This window comes from Haemaphysalis longicornis, unplaced genomic scaffold, assembly GCF_048455015.1.
Source record: "Haemaphysalis longicornis isolate Haplotype H1 unplaced genomic scaffold, Haemaphysalis longicornis Haplotype H1 scaffold_4, whole genome shotgun sequence".
Classification (NCBI taxonomy): Eukaryota; Metazoa; Arthropoda; class Arachnida; order Ixodida; family Ixodidae; genus Haemaphysalis; species Haemaphysalis longicornis.
The window spans coordinates 155,858,665-155,876,538 of record NW_027526361.1 but is presented as its reverse complement, the minus strand read 5'-3'; the positions used below and the strand labels follow the sequence as shown (position 1 = coordinate 155,876,538).

Below are 17,874 nucleotides of genomic sequence, written 5' to 3'. Positions count from 1 at the left end.
CACAAGTTGAGAATGGATACAGCTCTATCCGTAGAGTGAACATGTGGCGGGGAGAGATAAGAGGGGGCAAAACAGAATGCGCATGCGTACATGCGCGCAAGCACACAAGGGTAATTGAAATGATAAGGATTCAGAGACAAACAGAGTTCAGTTTCGTTTCCTGGCATTGCGACGACCGTCTGCAATTTTATCGGGTTCGATCACCCAACCCTCCTGTCGTCCGGTTTTCGCCAGTTCCATCCCCCACCCCCCTCATCGACGGGGAGCGACAAGGCTGTGCGCGCAAGGACGCGGGGGCAACTGACTCTGCTGCTGGATACAAGCCGCTTTCCGCGGCTTCACCGTAACCCAAGCGCCCGCTGGCAAGGGAAGCCACAATGAGCGAGAATGTTGCAGGAAGGGATGAACAAAGGCGTGCAGCATTGCTCTTCCGGCGGCAATCTTCAGCGGCGATCCGCACATCATGGGGCCGCTTTGTTCTGGGTTCGAGACGCCGCTATTCAAGGCTGCACCACCGAAGCCAACCGACTGAGCTGTGCGAGAGGAAAAGCGCCTTCTCTTTGTGAGTGTGTGGACGTCAATTTCAGTGCCACGGAGTTTCGTGATTGGTGCGTCCCGACGTCAGCCGAGAAAAAAAGGTGAAAGGGGGCGGATCCAACCTGGTTATTTAATCTCGCGCGCGCAGGAGCGCAGGACCCTTTTCACTCATTCAAACGCTATGTAAATATCTGTACATAAAGTTTATTTCTTCGCCCTACTATCGGCCCCAATGTTCGCCCCAACTCCGGACCAACGGACGCCATCACCGGTCACGCTACGAGATCCGCAACACTTTGCGTGAATACGGCGTGCGGCCCATTATGCTGCAAAATGTGGACGCTGTTGCGCGACGCCACCTGCAGCTTTTCTCACGGGCCGCCACTGCCACTCGAAAACATGTTCAGCAGCAGCGGGCGCGTGAGGTGAGGTCGATATCCAATTTCCAACAGCACGAAACGTCCTCAGCTCATCACTATTTGCCACGCCAATTTGTTCTTCTTCTTCGGTTACTCGCGACACCTGGTGGACGAGGAAACAAAAGGACAGCCCATGCTGTGGAGCCGTCGTCGGTCTTGTCTCAACGCTCGCTTTGAACTGCAGACGAAAGCAGGGCTGGCGGAGGAAACAGCGGCGCTGAGGCTTCCCGCGACGAGGAGGATGACTTTGACGAAGAAGCAGTAAGGCTGCGCGTGCTCAAAACTTTTCCGCGAAGAGACAAATACCTGATGGTTAATGGCACACTGCATGCAAAGTCAGCTTAATCTCCACTCGTGCTGTGCAGAGATCAAACTTTGCTGATGAACTAGTCGCTCACGACATGAAAAGTAACGGTGTCTATAGTGAGATCTATGAACTGAAGGGAGCGTTGCTTACCTGCCCAACGTCTCTGAACTGGACCAACACGATAGAGAGAGAGAGAGAGAGAGAGAGAGAGAGAGAGAGAGAGAGAGAGAGAGAGAGAGGGGGGGGGGGAGAGAGAGGGGGAGGGAAAGGGCTGCAGCTGCGCGGCATTTTACACTTCAAATACCAGCTGACACTTGGAAAACCGGCCATAATATAATTCGAACAGCTTTTGAAGGGTTGCGGGATACAATAATTTTTTTTTTTTTCAGTCAACAATGTTTCTAGATCATTTACTATTGAAACATATTGGTCATTTCAGGTTTAGCGGCATGAAGTGATTATCAAGTATGTGCGCACGACAGACGATGTATACGAGTAGAGGGCTGATGGAGTCGAATCATCTAGGTATCCAACTATGTAAACTATGTCCAAGGCCAAGCAACGGCGGATGCGGCAATCGAAGTCTATAAAAATAAAGGGGAATATTTTGAATCGCCAAGAAAATGCAGGTCCATGTGTTTGGTGCTGGACTATGCAATCACACGGTTCTGCTTACCAGGACGTTGCATGATTGGTTTACTACATATCACCCGGAGCGAAGTCGCAATCGGTTCTGTCAACAAGCACCGACAACTTATTAAATGCGTTTTAATGAGAAGAAAGAAAGCCATCATAGGGCCGGTGAAGAGGCAGTGACAAGTAAGGAAAGACTCCGGCACCGAGCTTACACAATCCACAACAAGCCGTCATGGCGAGTTCGGTGGAGGTCTCCGCCTCAGGAAGGCATAATAACTTGAATGGACCTTTTTCCAGTCGCGCTCTGCGCATGCGCTAGTCTCGATCCCCGCGAACGACCCGCCATTCTTGGGGGAAAAAAACGTAAACAAAATGACGCCATATTGAATTAGCCAGTTGCGAACGCCGAGCCAGCTAAGTGCTGCTCCGTTTTCTGAGCTCTGAAACCGGCCGACAGGTAGGCGCTACGGCTTCTATCGAAAACTTTCTCTGCCACCAAAACCATGCGTGCGCCTGGGACGGCTTCCTCTACTCCGCAAGGCAGGCAGGAAAAATATGGGGGTGGGTTCTTCTATAATCCGCCAAGTGTGGTTCGGGCGGCCGCCGCAAGAGGGCTATGCTACTGGAAAAAGGTCCATGAGTTGTCCAGTATTGAGGTAGTCATTCGCAATCTCAGAGAATAAACGAACTTCCCAAGTTCTTTTCAGCGAGATATTTGCAGCGCGGCATGTGCACGGGTGCGCGCCCTCGGGTAAATGGAGCACGCGTATATGTATACAAGCAGGATCTGGGGGCCATTGGTGCAGGTGGCGGCTGGTATTCCGCGTGCTGCGCATTGTGAGCGGCACGCTGATGGTGTCCGGCCTGCTGTACCAGGGCACCGGCACGCTGGTCTCGTTCCTCGGCTACCCGACCGTGGTGGACGTCCTCATCGAGAGCACGCAGACGCTACGCTTCCCGGGCATCTCTGTCTGCGTCACCAACTGGTATGCGTACGCTCTTTCCAAGCGCTGCTGACAGGACTGCATTATGGGGTACATAAGTGCGTACTGGGCGGTTTCAGAGGCACAGTACTAAGCTGCAAAGACCATGCTTGTCGTAAAGAAACACACACACGCACGTACGCAATAAAACCTAGGGCATCAGTAATTTCCTTTCCTGCATCACACCCCCTTAAATGTGTGAAAATAACGGTTTTCTTCACTATCCTCCACACACGGAGGCATGGTGACGGCGCTGAGGTGGGAGGCAGGCAAGAGACAAAGGCAACCCACGGAAATCCTGGCTTTATTCCCAAAACCTCCCCTGCGTTCCCGTCTTCTAGGGGCCCCACGATCAGAGCCATTCGGTACCAGCGCCAACAGCGGTCCATTGATGTTGCAGGCTTAACTGGAAGAGCCCTCGCTGCCGCCGGCGCCGACGTCCGGATGCAGTCTCCGTTGCACGCGCGCGGGGCATATATAGTAGAACCCCGCTCTTACGTTCCTCAGTGCTGCATTTCCCGGCTGCTACGTTGTTTTTGTCTAGTCCCGGCGCAGCTCACATAGAGTCCCATGTATTGAAATCCTCACCGTTGCGTCGTCGCTGAGAGTACATTCCCGGATCATTCGTCGCAATCTTACACTCCGAACCCGCCCAGGCAACACGCGCAGACCCATGAAGCCGCACGAGGGTGCGATTCGTCATGGCTAGATGGCCTTATGTTAGTCTATGCTATCACCATCACCACTGCGCTTACAACGGAAGATTCACTTCAGAATGCCGGAAGTGCACTTTTGCCGTAAAAGCACCACCGCATGAATAGAACGCACTCTCATCGTCATCGCCCGCTTCAAGCTTCGAGTCCACCATTGCTCGTGCAACCGCGAACTCTGTCGTGCCTTGATGTCGTCGCGAAAACGGGAGGCGTTTTCCCTTCAGGAAAACCTTGACGTGCTAAATGCAGTAGATAAGAAGCCAGCGCAGAAGAGAGTCGACATCGCTAGGGGCCTTTCATTGCAACGCCTGGTGTTTTCCAGTGATCGCAAAAAGCGGCAATCCTACATTATCGAGTTTTTGAAGGTTAGAAAGCGGAAGTTGCAGAAATACATTGTTGCAAGTCAAAGCTACACACTTTTTGTTCATTTTTAAAGGTTTCCTTACTGCTGCGTTTTCCTGGTTGTTACACTTTGTTTTCCCAGGCCGGTGAATAACGTATAAACGGGGTTCCACCGTTGGTCGTTCACCCGTGGCGCCGTCTCACGGAGCCCAGCCTAACCATGTCGTCGTGGAAGAGCCGCGCTACAGGCGTCACGCGGGCGCGTAGTCTGCTAGTTCCCGCCGATAGCAAACGCCGAGTCGGTATCGCGGGACTCAACTATTCCAGCAAATAAAATGCATAAAAGAGCGCGGGGGGGAATAAAAGATGATGGTTTTAAGATGATGCTGATAAGGGTTTAACTCGCCGGCGCAACTCAGGCGATAAGGCGCGCTGTAGTGGAGGGCTCCGGATTAATTTTGACCACCTGGGGATCTTTAACATGCAGCGAAATCTCGTACACACTGCCGTTTTTGCTTTTCGCCTTCGTGAAAAAGGAAGGAAGGAAGGAAGGAATGAAACTTTATTTTCCTGAGCACCCTTAGTCCAGGGCGCCGTCTTGGGAAGCCGTGGCCATGGCTTCCTCCGCTCTGGACGTCAGCAGGAGCTGTGTCGCAGCGCTGGGGTCAGACAGACTTGCCTCCCAGGATGCTAGAGTTGGATTCGGGATGGGGGTCAACTTTGGATGTCGATCACAGGCCCATATTGTGTGGAATATGTTTGGGTAACCTCCGCAGAACGAGCAAGTAGGGATGCCGGGTAAATTTCGAAAGCGATGTGTGAGATGTTCAGTGGGTAATGTGTTTGTCTGAATCTGTCGGAGGAGGACGGACTGCCGCCTTGTGAGTGTACGATGGGGGGAGGGATGGCAGCCGGGCAATAAAAGAAACTGCTTCACAAGCCGGCGAAGTCAGCGAGGACAGACGGTAACTTAGCGTGAATTTCCAGGACCATGCGCAGTGGGTTCGCCTAACCGCAGCAGCTATCTTTATCACCAGTCTCAAAATTTCCGCGCTCAACATTCTTGCTATGTAGGTTACGGGATCTTCCAGCCCAGAATTAAAATTACCGCCCTTGTTGCGTGGAAGCCGTGATTTAACGGCAGCTGGGAGAGGTGGCGGCAGGCTCGCAGCCTGTCAGTGCAGTTTCGCTACGAGCAGCAGTCAGTGTGCGCGATATCCGAGCAACGGTGAGTACCACAACACTGCTCCGTTGCGTGAGTGAGTGAGTAAAGACTTTATTGAAATCGCCTCTTGTGGTGTCCCTAATGGAACACCATGACGCGACCTACGTCATCCTGTCAGGAGACCCTTTACTCGACAGCCGCCTCTCTACTCCCCTCGAAGTCCTTCAGTCGCCCCTGGATGGGGGGCCGGGCCCTCTCGGCTTTCGCCGGCTTCTGCCTTTCAAGGGCGGCCAGGATCAGCTGGACGTCCTGGAGTTCCTCGTTCTTGTCGTTGCTCTACGCCGCTGTTTCGAACCACGGCGGGATCGTTGTTGCTGTCGCCGCTTCTCTGGGCCTTGCCGTGCAGTCCCAAAGCAGGTGAGCCTCGGTGGCTCGACACACCTTGCCCGTGTCGTCCTCGTACTGTTTGGGGAACACGTGTTTTATGATGACAGGGGTCAGAAGCGAACCTGTCCTCATCTGTCTTGAACACTACCGCCTGTTCCCGAATCAAACTCGGTTCGGGCAGCGCCATTCTCCTCCTGCTTAACCTGCAATTCTTTGTTATATCGTTTTATGTACCTACTCTATCCTTGCATTTGCAGTCTATTTCGCACACGGGTTCGCTACGGCCGTGCGGCCTGTTAACTCTCACGCGGTCGAGTTCGCCGTCTCGTTGTGCTTCGCGTAACATTCCGAGACTTCGTGCCCGGCGTGGGCCGGGAACTACTTCACTGTCACTTGTCTGTCCTTGAGGTCCAGCACGGCGAGCACCCGCACTGCTCCACAACATACTCTGTTCTTGGCATAGTTTCTCACTCCCCTCTTAGAGTCACACAGCACGGTCATGCAGTCCGGATCCGAGATGGAGCAATCGCCACCTCCTCCGCGCACCGCTCCTCCTTCGTGCGTACGCTCGCCGCGCGGGTCGTGCCGCCGGTCTTGGCGTCGATGACCACCGCCGTGAACGCCCCGCGTTCTCGATACTCCGCCGCATCGACGTAATTCGTCCCGGCATGCTCCGCGTGCAGTTCCACCATTGCCTTGGCTCTCGCCGTTCTTCGTTCCCGGTTGTGTTTGGGGCTCATGTTCTTTGGAATGGGATAGACTCTCATCCTTCTTCGTATATGGCCCGGAATCTCTCTCGTGCGGCCGTAGCCGTCCATGCTCGAGTCGGGGTCTACGCCCAGTCTCTTCAGGATGGCTCTTCCGGTCCTGGTTTCCGCGAGCCGCTCGAACTGCGCGGTTCTCTGTGCCTCTCCAATCTCCACGAGCGTATTGTGCACGCCGAGGTCCAGCAGCTTGTCGGTGCTCGTGCAGTCGAGAAGTCCGAGTGCCGTCTTGTGGGCCTTGCGGATCATCGCATTGATTTTATTGCGTTCACCTATCCGCCAGTTATTAAAGGCGGCGACGTACGCCACATGACTTATAACGAATGAGTGAACGAGCCGCAACAGGCTGTCCTCCCGCATGCCGGCCTTTCTGTTGGCGACCCTTTTCGCGAGGCGCATGGCCGCGGACACCTTGGCCGTGAGGCAATTGATCCTTCCTGCTGCTAAGGTCGCTTGACTTGTGGTATTATTCGTCTTGACGACGACGACGACGACGGTCCCTTTTCCCTTTTGATGACACAGATAAGGTTAATAAATACGAGCAGGGGTATTACGTGTTCAGGCGCCGGCGCACCGGTTCGTGTCGCAGTTGAAATAAAACACTTTATTAAACGAGAGGACATAAAGGCTCTGGGGGGGGAGCAAGGATGAGGGGAGAAGGAGAAGGTCCGAGCTCACACAATGAACACAGTTCAATCTCGGGATCCCAATCACAAAATCAACACATTCAAGCCAGTCAGTGGCACCGGTTTCCGCGATGGTTGCTGCAATTGCCCTGCAGTTATGGAACGAAAAAAATTCGCGCATCTCCACGAAGTGAATCATCACGAGTGGGCGAAGCACTGGGGATCGTTTTTACCGTAAACCACCCGTGACATGGCCCACTCGCGCACCTAAATGAGTGATAACACGTGTGTACAGTTCATACAATTCCAAGCTAATCCAATCCAATAAAATTCAATTTAATCCAATACGATCGACTCCGCCTCAATCCTATTCAATTCAAATTCATTTCCATCCATTCATTTGAATTCAATCCAATCCAATGCTCCTCGTGCATCCGCCGCACGGCTCTCCAGGAGCCACGGTAAACTGCTCAACCTCTCTACCTATCCCTCCCTCTCCCTCCCTCTCTCTCTCTAACCTTTTGTGACTCTCTCTGTGTAACCTTCTGTGAACCTTTTATTTTGTTCTTGTTAACCTTTCGTTCACAGATGTTTCGATTTACCCGCCGCGGTGGCTCAGTGACTAAGGCGTTGCGCTGCTGAGCACAAGGTCGCGGGTTCGATTCCCGGCCGCGGCGGCCGCTTTTCTGATGGAGGCGAAAAGCAAAAACGCCCGTGTGTACGAGATTTCGACGCACGATAAAGATCCCCAGGTGGTCAAAATTAATCCGGAGCCCTCCACTACGGCGCGCCTCATCGCCTGCGTTGCGTCGGCGCGTTAAACCCTACAATCAATCAATCAGATGTTTCGATTTACACGGTGCTGCGCGTCTCTCTCTCTCTCTCACTCTCTCTAACCTTTTGTGAACCTTTTTTTGTTCTTGTTAATCTTTTGTGAACCTTTTGTTCACCGATGTATCGATTTACACGGTGCTGTGTGTCACTCTCTCTCTCTCTGTGTAACCTTTTGTGGAACTTTTATTTTGTTCTTGTTAACCTTTTGTGAACCTTTTGTTCACTGATGTTTCGATTTACACAGTGCTGTGCGTCCCTCTCTCTCTAATCTTTTGTGAACCTTTCGTTCACAGATGTTTCGATTTACACGGTGCTGTGCATCGCTCTCTCTCTCTCTTTGTGTAACCTTTTGTGAACCTTTTATTTTGTTCTTGTCAACCTTTTGGGAACCTTTTATTTTGTTCTTGTTAACCTTTTGTCAACCTTTCGATCACAGATGTTTCGATCACAGATTTACACGGTGCTGTGCGTCTCTCTCTCTCTCTCTCTCTCCCTCTCTCTAACCTTTTGTGAACCTTTTTTTGTCCTTGTTAATCCTTTGTGAACCTTTTGTTCACCGATGTATCGATTTACACGGTGCTGTGCATCGCTCTCTCTCTCTTTGTGTAACGTTTTGTCAACCTTCTATTTTGTTCTTGTTAACCTTTTGTGAGCCTTTTGTTCACAGATGTTCCGATTTACACGGTGCTGTGCGTCCCTCTCTTTCTCTCCCTCTCTCTCTAACCTTTTGTGAACCTTTTATTTTGTTCTTGTCAAGTTTTTGTAAACCTGTTATTTTGTTCTTGTTAACCTTTTGTCAACCTTTCGTTCACAGTTGTTTCTATTACACGGTGCTGTGCGTCCTTCTCTCTCTCCCTTTCTCTAGCCCTTTCTCTCTCCCTTTCTTTCTCTCTCTACTTTCTCTCTCTCCCTCTCTCTCTCTCTAACAATTTGTGACTTTTTATTTTATTGTTACCCTTTTGTGAGCCTTTTATTTTGTTCTTGTTACTCTCTCTCGCTCTCCCTTTCCCGCTTTCCCTCTTTCTCTCCCTTTCTCTCTCCCTCTCTCTCTTTCTCTCCCTATCTCTCTCTCTTTCTATCTCCCTCTCTCTCTAACATTTTGTGAACCTTTTATTTTGTTGTTGTTAACCTTTTGTTCACCGATGTATCGATTTACACAGTGCTGTGCGTCCCCCCCCTCTCTCTCTCACTCTCTCTGTCTCTCTGTAACATTTTGTGAACGTTTTATTTTGTTCTTGTTAACCTTTTGTGAACCTTTTGTTAACGGATGTTTCGATTTACACGGTGCTGTGCCGTGAGCACGGACGCCGGACAAGCCTCGGCCTTAAAGTGCTTCGCCTCTAAAAACAAACTGAAGAGGCGCTGTCACCATGGTTCTGGTCGCTAAGATCATTACTGTTCGCGTAAGACCACGGGGCAATAGGAAGGCGCACAAGGCGCCTTAGCTGCTCCCGTCTAATCTTATTGTGAAAGCGTTACAAACTGCGCGGAACATTGCATACGGGATCAGCAGATATTATTATTGCAGTCTTTTCGCAACCCCTATTACAAGTATAGAACGACTTGTTAAAGAAAAAATGGCCGGGTCTATTCCTTCACTTTTTTTGTCACTTCTTAAATCTTGAGCACTGTGTACCACGCTGCATTTTACAGGATTAAGAAGGAGCGGCTCTGCGAGCGCTACCCAATGTTCTGCAACCTGACAGCAGATAAGGTGAGCTTTTTTTTGTGGAAATGAAACCCGGAAAACAAAACACACGAGGGTGCCAGAAAATAAAGCCGGGACTCATCACTAACCAACCTTGCCTCTCGAGCTGTCGATGAGTGCGGGGCCAGATCTATATCGAATAAAGTGCTGCTGTTTTCTGCACTGTATGTTCTGCGCCACCATTAGACCACTGTTCCTATGGGATATTTATCTTTTGATAAGTGTGCGATATGCAAAATTTGCCGTGCGCATGGATGAAAGCGGTTAAAAAAAAATTAGCCGCGTATCTGCTACTTTCATTGCAAATGTCGTCAAAAGACGATAGTCTTTGTAGACATTGGCTAAGGAAATGCCCCCCTTTGCTTTCCCGCTCACCTCTCATGCTGTTCCTGTACCTTCCCGCTCATTCCAAGGTAAACACACTAAAGGTTTGCGCAAGGTGATTTCAATTTATCGCGTTCCACTGCTACAGGCCGGGTTCTTCGATGCCAGCGCTGCAGTACGGCGGAGGAGACGCGCGTAAATGGAGGCGGCCGACTAAAAGGTTTATAGAGCCGCGTTGCCATGCTCTACGTGCATTCCAAGCAGAACGCAGAACCTAGCTAGTGGAACCTTTCGTTGCTGTTGCCGCGTGATTTTTCTTGAGCCGCCAGCAGGCGGCGGTTTTCTGCAGTAGCTGTAGAATATCATTTGCTATCGGAAAACTAAGCATCCGTGAATTTTTTAATAAAGGAAAATTCTAAATATCCCTTGTGTACTAATTTCCTGTCTTATATTTGCGTAATGTCGTGTTCTTGTTCAACAAAGTTGACAAGTATGAACATATAAACCGGGCTTAGACGTTTACATGTGGCGGTGAGTATATAAGAATATTGCGCCATATCAATTTTACTTTGGCCGGGTTGCTGAATCGAGTCACAGACAGACAGACGGACAGACAGACATACAGACAGACATACAGACAGACAAAAATTTCTGGGTTTAAGTAGCCCAAGAAAGACTATCGCCTTTAAAAAGTTCGTTGAGCGATAGCTCGGTTTTCGGGCGAGAGCGCGTATGAACGCGCACGCAACAGCACCGCAAGACAATAGAGAAAGAGGAATTTTATTGAAATAAATAAATTCACGCATCTCCACGAAGTGAATCATGACGAGTGGGCGAAGCACTGGGGATAGTTCTTACCGTAAATCACCTTTTGGCTTTGCCCACTGGCGCATGTAAACGAGTGACAACGCGTGTGTACAGTCTATACAATTCCAGTCCAATCCAATCCGATACAATTCAATTTAATGCAATCCAATCCAATTCAATCCAATCCAATCTAGTTCTCCTCGCGCATGCGCAACACTATGTACACGAACGCCAAGCCCCGGACAAAGCGAGGTCATAAGGTGCTTCGCCCCTAAAAAACGCAGATAGGTCGGCCTGATGGTAGTAGACCTGGCCCGCTATTCTGTGTGGGAAGGGGGAGGGGAAGAAAGAGCGTGGATAGAGGATGGGATAGATGAAGATGGCGGAGAAATGAATGAATGGCTATGTACAAAATATGCATATATACAGTGCGCGTGTTAAGGTTCAGCCAGGCGCGTCTCAACTACAATAACGCTGCGAGGTCGCTGCTGCGCAGAAATGTCGGCACTGCTTTGAATGCCTTGTGGGAACAATGCGCGCCTGGCCAAGGGCCCAGCAGCACTTCCTCCGACACTACACGACAGCCCAACGGGCCAACGACCTCGCTAATTGTTCTCGAGGATGCGCGTCTCCTGGACAGTTGCAGAAAACATTCGGAATAGCCTCTGGTACACAGCATGCTTCACACTCGGGGTCACTCGCAACGCCGATAATGTGCTTGCACCAACGGGGAAAGGGTACGCCAAGCCGTAGTCGGTGAAACAGCGTGGGGTGGTTCCGCTGAATACCAGGAGTTAACCGAAACTTGCAGCCCGCGTCCAGACGGTGTAGTCTTCTATGGCAGTTGTCAAGGTGGGACCAGTGACTAGTCGAGGCGAGGCGGAGAATGGTAGATAGAAAAGAGGTCGTGTCCGGCCTTGCGAAGGGCAGACGCACAACAAATGTATTTGCAGAAACCTTCTTTGCCGCCTCGTCAGCCCAATCGTTACCAGCTAGCCTGAAATGGCCTGGTGGCCACTGAATAGTGTGGACATGTCCTTGTTGCAGTACAACGAAGCACAATTCCGTTATGTCCGCGGCAAGTGCATAATAAAGTACTTGCCTCATAACTACGTTGAGGACCTTGCGGGCTTTGAGTCGCAAAACAGTGCCCAAGCTTGAGGTGATTCACGGGAGTCTAAACAAATCGCGTCCCAAATGGCACCCAACTCAGTAGCAGTGGAGGTTGTCTTGTGGTCTAGTGTGAATCCTCGGCTAAAACACAGGCTTGTAATTACCACAGTCGCGGTAGTCCTGGATTCAGTCACAGAGCGATCAGTATACAGGGTGATCAAAGTTAGGTCGACAGGTTTTTTTTTAAATAGGCGCTTAGATTTATGCGAATACGACCTCTACAGTGAGGTTATGCGTCCAGGGGGACAGATAAATAGGAGGTAATTATTGATTTCGAAGGCTTAATTAACTAAAATTGATTATTTAACTTTTTAGTGGCTACAGTAACCAGACATGCTTGTATTGAAAGTTAGACGCAATCATGTTTCTACGCAGTTTCAATTGGCAGAATTCTTCCAGCGCATCCGTAGTCATAGATATCAAACGGCGAAATTTAACTGCCGTTTGCATGATTACGCATGCAAGACAGTCTGCACCGGCGCAAAGCTCCTCCCTTCTGTGACGTGCCTGCTGTGTACGGTGTTCAGTTCGACAAGGGGGTGGAGGCACAGGAAAAAGTAATAACTGGCACCCATTCATTCTTTGCTGGCGGTATTGCAATCTGCAGTACTCGGAACCGCTATCGAAATAGAGAACAAAAGGGAGGAGCTATCCGTCGGTCTTGACTTCTAGCATGCATAATCATGCGAACGGCAATTAAACTTCGCCTTTTGATATCTCGGTCTACGGATGCGCTAGAAGAATTCTGCCAATTGAAACTGCGTAGAAACACGATTACATCTAACTTTCCAATACTAACATGCCTGGTTACTGCAGCCACTAAAAAATTATTAATCGATTTTAGTTAATTAAGCCACCTACAAGAATAATTACCTCCTAATTATGTATCCCCATGGGCGCATAACCTTACTGTAGAGATGGTCTTCGCGTAAATCTAAGCGCCGATTTTTAAAAAAAACCTGTCGACTTAACTTTGATCACCCTGTATCACTGTATTTGATCACATGTACAGTTCCGGCGTATTTGTCTGTCAAGAACACTAGAGTCAATTGTTTGAGGGCTACTAATGGAAAAGAAGACTTTTTTACAATTCCAGGGATGAAAAGGTGGATTGATGGTCTTGACAGTACCTACAGAAAATTCCGTGGAACTACCATTGGGGCGAAACGTGGTGGAATTCTATGTTAGTGGCGCACAATGGCTGCCGCAAAACTACTTCTCGAGCACGTTGTCGGAAGAGCCGATAATGGATGGTGTTCATGCCTTGTGAAACATCTAAGGTAGACTCGAAGGGGTTCGCACAAAAGAAGTGCGTCCATTGGAAACACACGTTCCTCGGCAATTGTGCCCACAGTAGAGGTGCATTGTTGTAGTCCCAAGCATGTTCTTAGGGCTTATGCTTGCAAATTCTCTAATGTGGGTCGGGAAGAAGTTCGCAAATTTGAAATGGCTAGCAGGCTGTAACAAAGACTACCCACCGCCCCAGACCCCCCCCTCCCCAAAAAAAAAAAAGGCTCCAGTATAAGTAGAAGAGCGCTGTCAGATGGGCTCCATTTCATTCCCGCCACGAAGCAAAGAACATGCACAAGGCTTGCAAGTTCCGTCTTGAGCGAGGCGATGTGCTTCGTCCATGACAGACCATGGTCTACAGTCACCCCCAAAAATATGGTGCGTAACGTAATGTAGCATCATAATCATCACCAGCCTATATATGCCTACTGCAGGGCAAGGGCCTCTCCCATTAATTTCCAATTATCCCGATCCTGTGCTAATAGCGATCAATTTATCCCCGCAAACTTCTTGATCTCATCTGCCCATCTAACTTTCTGACGCCCCCTGCCACGCTTGCCTTCTCTAGGGATCCACTCTGTTACCCTTAATGACCAACGGCTATCTTGCCTTTGCATTACATGCCCTGCCCACGTCCAATTTTTGTTCTTATTTTCTACTAATACGTCCTTAACACGAATTTGTTCTCTGACCCACTCCGCTCTCTTCTTGTCACCTATCATCTTCCGTTCCATTGCGCGCTGAGTCATCCTCAATTTAAGTTGAACCCTCTTAAAAAGCCTCCAAGTTTCTGCCCCGTAGGTGAGTACCGGTACGATGCAGCTGTCATACACTTTCTTCTTAAGGGACAATGGTGGGCTGCCATTCATTATCTGAGAATGCTTGCCAAACGCACTCCACCCCATTCTTATCCTTTTACCAGTGTACCATTGTACCTTGTATCAGGAGACACTGGTACCAGTAAGGTACCAGTGTCTCCTCAGTAGTGATGGGGTATCTGAGCATCGACTTTCTGGTGAAAGCAAGAACGGCGCATTTTGCTGGAGCTAAATTCAGACCCTGACGGCACAAGTACCGAGATGTTGTTGCAGCTCGCTCTCGCAGCTGCGGTCGAGTTACACCAGATGTCCAGATGCAGATGTCGTCAGCGTAAATAGTGACTGACGACTTCAGGCATTTCGTCCACGAAACCGATTAGGGAAATATTAAGAGGGTAAGGCTCAACACTCCCCCTTGCGGAGCACCCCGATTAACCTGGTGGCGTTCTGCCTCGCCAGCAGATGTTGACATGAAGATCGTGCGGCCAGTAAGGTAACTCGAAATCCGCGCATAGATTCGGCCGCCTACACCCACAGTCTCTAGAGCATCCATAATAGCATTGTGAACCACATTGACAGCGGCAGCGGCTATGCCTGGGAAGGAAATGATCCAACGGTTCATGATTGCTCACAGGGCGTCGTCTACCGCACCAGAACTGGTCGGTTTACGCGAAGCGCTCCGCACCATTTCTTGTTAAAGGCCACAGCATCGGGCTATCTTTTATGACTGCAAACCAGCGCTGCAGTACCAAGGTACCCAATGAAGCGTTGCGCTCGTGATCAGCTGACCACTGATGTCGCTATCCTGTTTAAAGAGTTGAGTGAAAAAGGTCATACGGTTGTGCTTCAGTGGATACCAAGTCACTGTGGCATCGCTGGAAATGAGTTGGCGGATGCAGAAGCACAGCAGGCACACCACAATTGAACTCTTTTGGCTATAACCATCACAAGGCAAGATGTTAACGTGATACTCTACGGAGCCCGTAAACAAGCTAGAGCATTGCATTCGCCTGACCCGTAGAATCGATATGAGCCGCTTCAATGGCTCGATCCAGAGCAAACGTTCTTTCTTACTCGTGCTTCTCGACTTCGCAGAAGTCAATCGACATTGCTACACATGCTGTGTCTTAGAGAGAGAGAGAAACACGTTTTATTTCTGGCCAGCTTATTTCGGACGGTTGAGCCGCGGAAGCGCGGCTCTATGAGCCCGAACCCTGTCGAGCAGGGCACACTGGGACTGGGCGTCCGAGCGCGCGAGGAGTAGCATTCACCCGGAAGTATCTCTCCACAATGGGACGCGAGGACAGCCCGAACTTCATTCTGTGCGGTTGTCGGGAGACTATCGAACATGTGCTTTGCGCTTGCCCAAACTCAAGTGAGCGAAAGAACCTTGAGGCAGCATTACTATGCTTGGACAATCGTCCTCTGTCCGAACAAAAGATTTTAGGCACGTGGGCAGACAACAGGAAACAAAACCTAGGCGTTAGAGCCCTTTTTATATTTCTTAGTGACTGTCCTCTGGGTTCTCGGCTCTAGGTTGCGACAAAATTTAACAGACTACGAAATAATGTCTCAATTTTTTATGCACGATATATGTGCTGAAAGGTGGACTGTAATCCACTGATTCAATGCCCGTTGTATTTGAGACGTTTATTAGATTTACTTCTTGTATATAGTTCGTTTGTCGATTTCCCTGTCATTTCTCATATCTTCCATATTCATTCCTTTCTCTTTTTGTCCCCAGTACCCTCTCCCGGTGGGAACTAGCAGGCCCAAGATCAATTTCTCAGATCGACCTCTTCTCCTTTTCAATAAACATGTACTGTATTGTCATAGACGCCTTTGATGACAAAAAATAATGCGCCGGCGATTCAGCGACGGTTTCTTTCTTGCTCCACTGAAGACACCATATCGATGACACTGTCTACAGAGGATTGTTTTATTCGGAATCCTGTCGTGACATCTGGCTAAATGTTATTTTTATCAAGAAACCATTCTAGTCGGTCCAGCACTATTCTTTCGATAATGTTTCCGATGCAGCTTGCCAAGGCGATGTGCCGGTATGAGGAATGCTTCAAGGGATTTTCGTGGCTTCGGTAGAGCAACCACTCGACTGCAAAATCCAGAGCAACCACTCGACTGCAATTCCAGTGGTTGGGGACAGATCCAGATATCCACGTTGGATCGAACCATGATAAGAGAGACTTCCGACCTTCGCTGCCAAGGTTTTGCGGCGCGCAGTACCGGACACCATCAGGTCCTGGAGCAGAGGATCGGCAGGAAGATGAAAGAGTAGCATCTACAGCTTTTGCATCGATAACGGAATGTTGAAGCGGTCGTCTGTGGTCTGCGGTGCACGCCTTTGTACACTGTGAAGCAGGGTGTGATATCCTTCAATAAGAATTTTGCATTATGTTTCAGCTACCTTTACTTCACTTTTTCCTAAGCATAGAGCCAAAGCATGAAAAGAGTAACACAGATGCTGCTTGGCCCATTCGCGCACGCGCAGCGAACTTGGACGCGGCCAACACCACCTTTGACTCTTATCGAAATCTTCCGGCACCTCCTATCGACCGTGCAAAGCCCACCCCCTGGATACGGGCCATGTATTTCCTTAAAATCGGCCTGGAACGCGTACTCTGAATGCCGGATCTGTAACCTGGGCTATGACCTGCAAGGATGAACCATCGGGCAGAAAAGAAGTAGATAACTTTCCCCGTTGCAGCTAACAATGTTCTTTTGGCTGTACTAACCCTCAACCCCGTTTCAATCACCCATTCCCCCTACCTAGACCGCGGGTCCTCGTGTTTTATTTTGGAGGTGTTCCTACTGATTGCACGCACCCTTACTTTTATCCCTACCCCTCTCTCCGCACCACAAAACGAACGAGAGATTAGACGTTTTCACTCCGCAACCTCACGAGGCGATGGCTTGACCTTGTTTTAGCTGGAAGGTCAGCTTGACGTTAAGAGGCGTTGGCGGAGGACGTACAAGGCGTTTTCTGGGTTTGTACCTGGAGCAATTGAGCTTTCGCTCTAAAAAGTGCATCCGTGTCTCAGATGTTGTAGTGTGCGCTATACAAGATGTGCGCGTGCAGATCCCGGAACTTCGACGGGTGCTCGACCAAGACGGCAACCTGGCCGACATCGCTCTGGACGCCACCGACGTCATTCAGACGACCATCGAGGACCCCACGCTGTACTACTACAAGTTCATCTTGGAGGACAAGTACGCTGTTCTGACGCCTTTGGGAGATCTGATGCTGTGAAATCTTCTCCGGTGACGAATTGAACGTTGGGAGTCACTCAGCCAGTCAACAACGTTGTTTATATATAGTAATTAACTTTGGCTAGAAATCACATTTAAGGTTCTACATTAGATCTACGCGTACGCCGCAGAGCGGACGAAATTTTTTCGTGGTCTCCAGAAGTTAGGAGTGCCCCATGCTACATCGGGGGACATTATTTTTCCTAGGGACCACTGGATTATGCGAAGAGAGGTGTCTCATCTCCTATTCGGATTCTTGCAGTTCACAGGACTAAGTGAGGTGTGGTGACTTTGAGAGTCTCAGATATTGTATTGGGGACGATAAGGCGGAGCAATTGCCGGCAGCTATGCAAAGCTACGTCCGCCTTATTCAGCAATACTTACTACTACTATTACTACAGCACTTCATAAAGAGTTTATTCCATGGATTGAGTTTACACCGTCGATTGTAGAAACGAATTCCCCGCCTGTTGCGCCCCCTCGCCGCTGTCGTCGCTCCTGCCGTGATGGCAATCATCCCGCATTTGCTTTGTGCAGGCAGATCGCGCAGACCTTCTCTCGGCTGCCCAAGTACATGTGCTACACGCTGAACTGGAAGGGCAACCAGGAGATGGCCGCCTACCACGAGTACCCGCCGCTCTTCGGTCAGTGCATGATTATTCCCTTAATAGGCTTCCCGCGCGGTGCTGTTTCTGCGTGCTTGCTAATGCAGGCAGCAGGAACAAGGGAGGAAGAAGAGCCTTCACTACTGAGGCGGGGTGGGCTCTAGTCCTG

At 49.8% G+C, this 17,874-nt stretch overlaps 1 protein-coding gene across 1 annotated transcript in view; it reads left to right on the top strand.

Moving 5' to 3' along the window:
• Nucleotides 1-2,711: 2,711 nt before the first annotated feature.
• Nucleotides 2,712-17,874, top strand: part of LOC144180632 (uncharacterized) — an 81,816-nt gene continuing 66,653 nt past the window's right edge. Inside the window, exons 1-4 of the mRNA XM_077708944.1 lie at nt 2,712-2,885; nt 9,367-9,427; nt 16,931-17,061; nt 17,638-17,744. Coding sequence (XP_077565070.1) covers nt 2,752-2,885; nt 9,367-9,427; nt 16,931-17,061; nt 17,638-17,744 — 433 coding nt within the window. The 5' untranslated portion in view covers nt 2,712-2,751. The remainder of the gene's footprint in view (nt 2,886-9,366; nt 9,428-16,930; nt 17,062-17,637; nt 17,745-17,874) is intronic.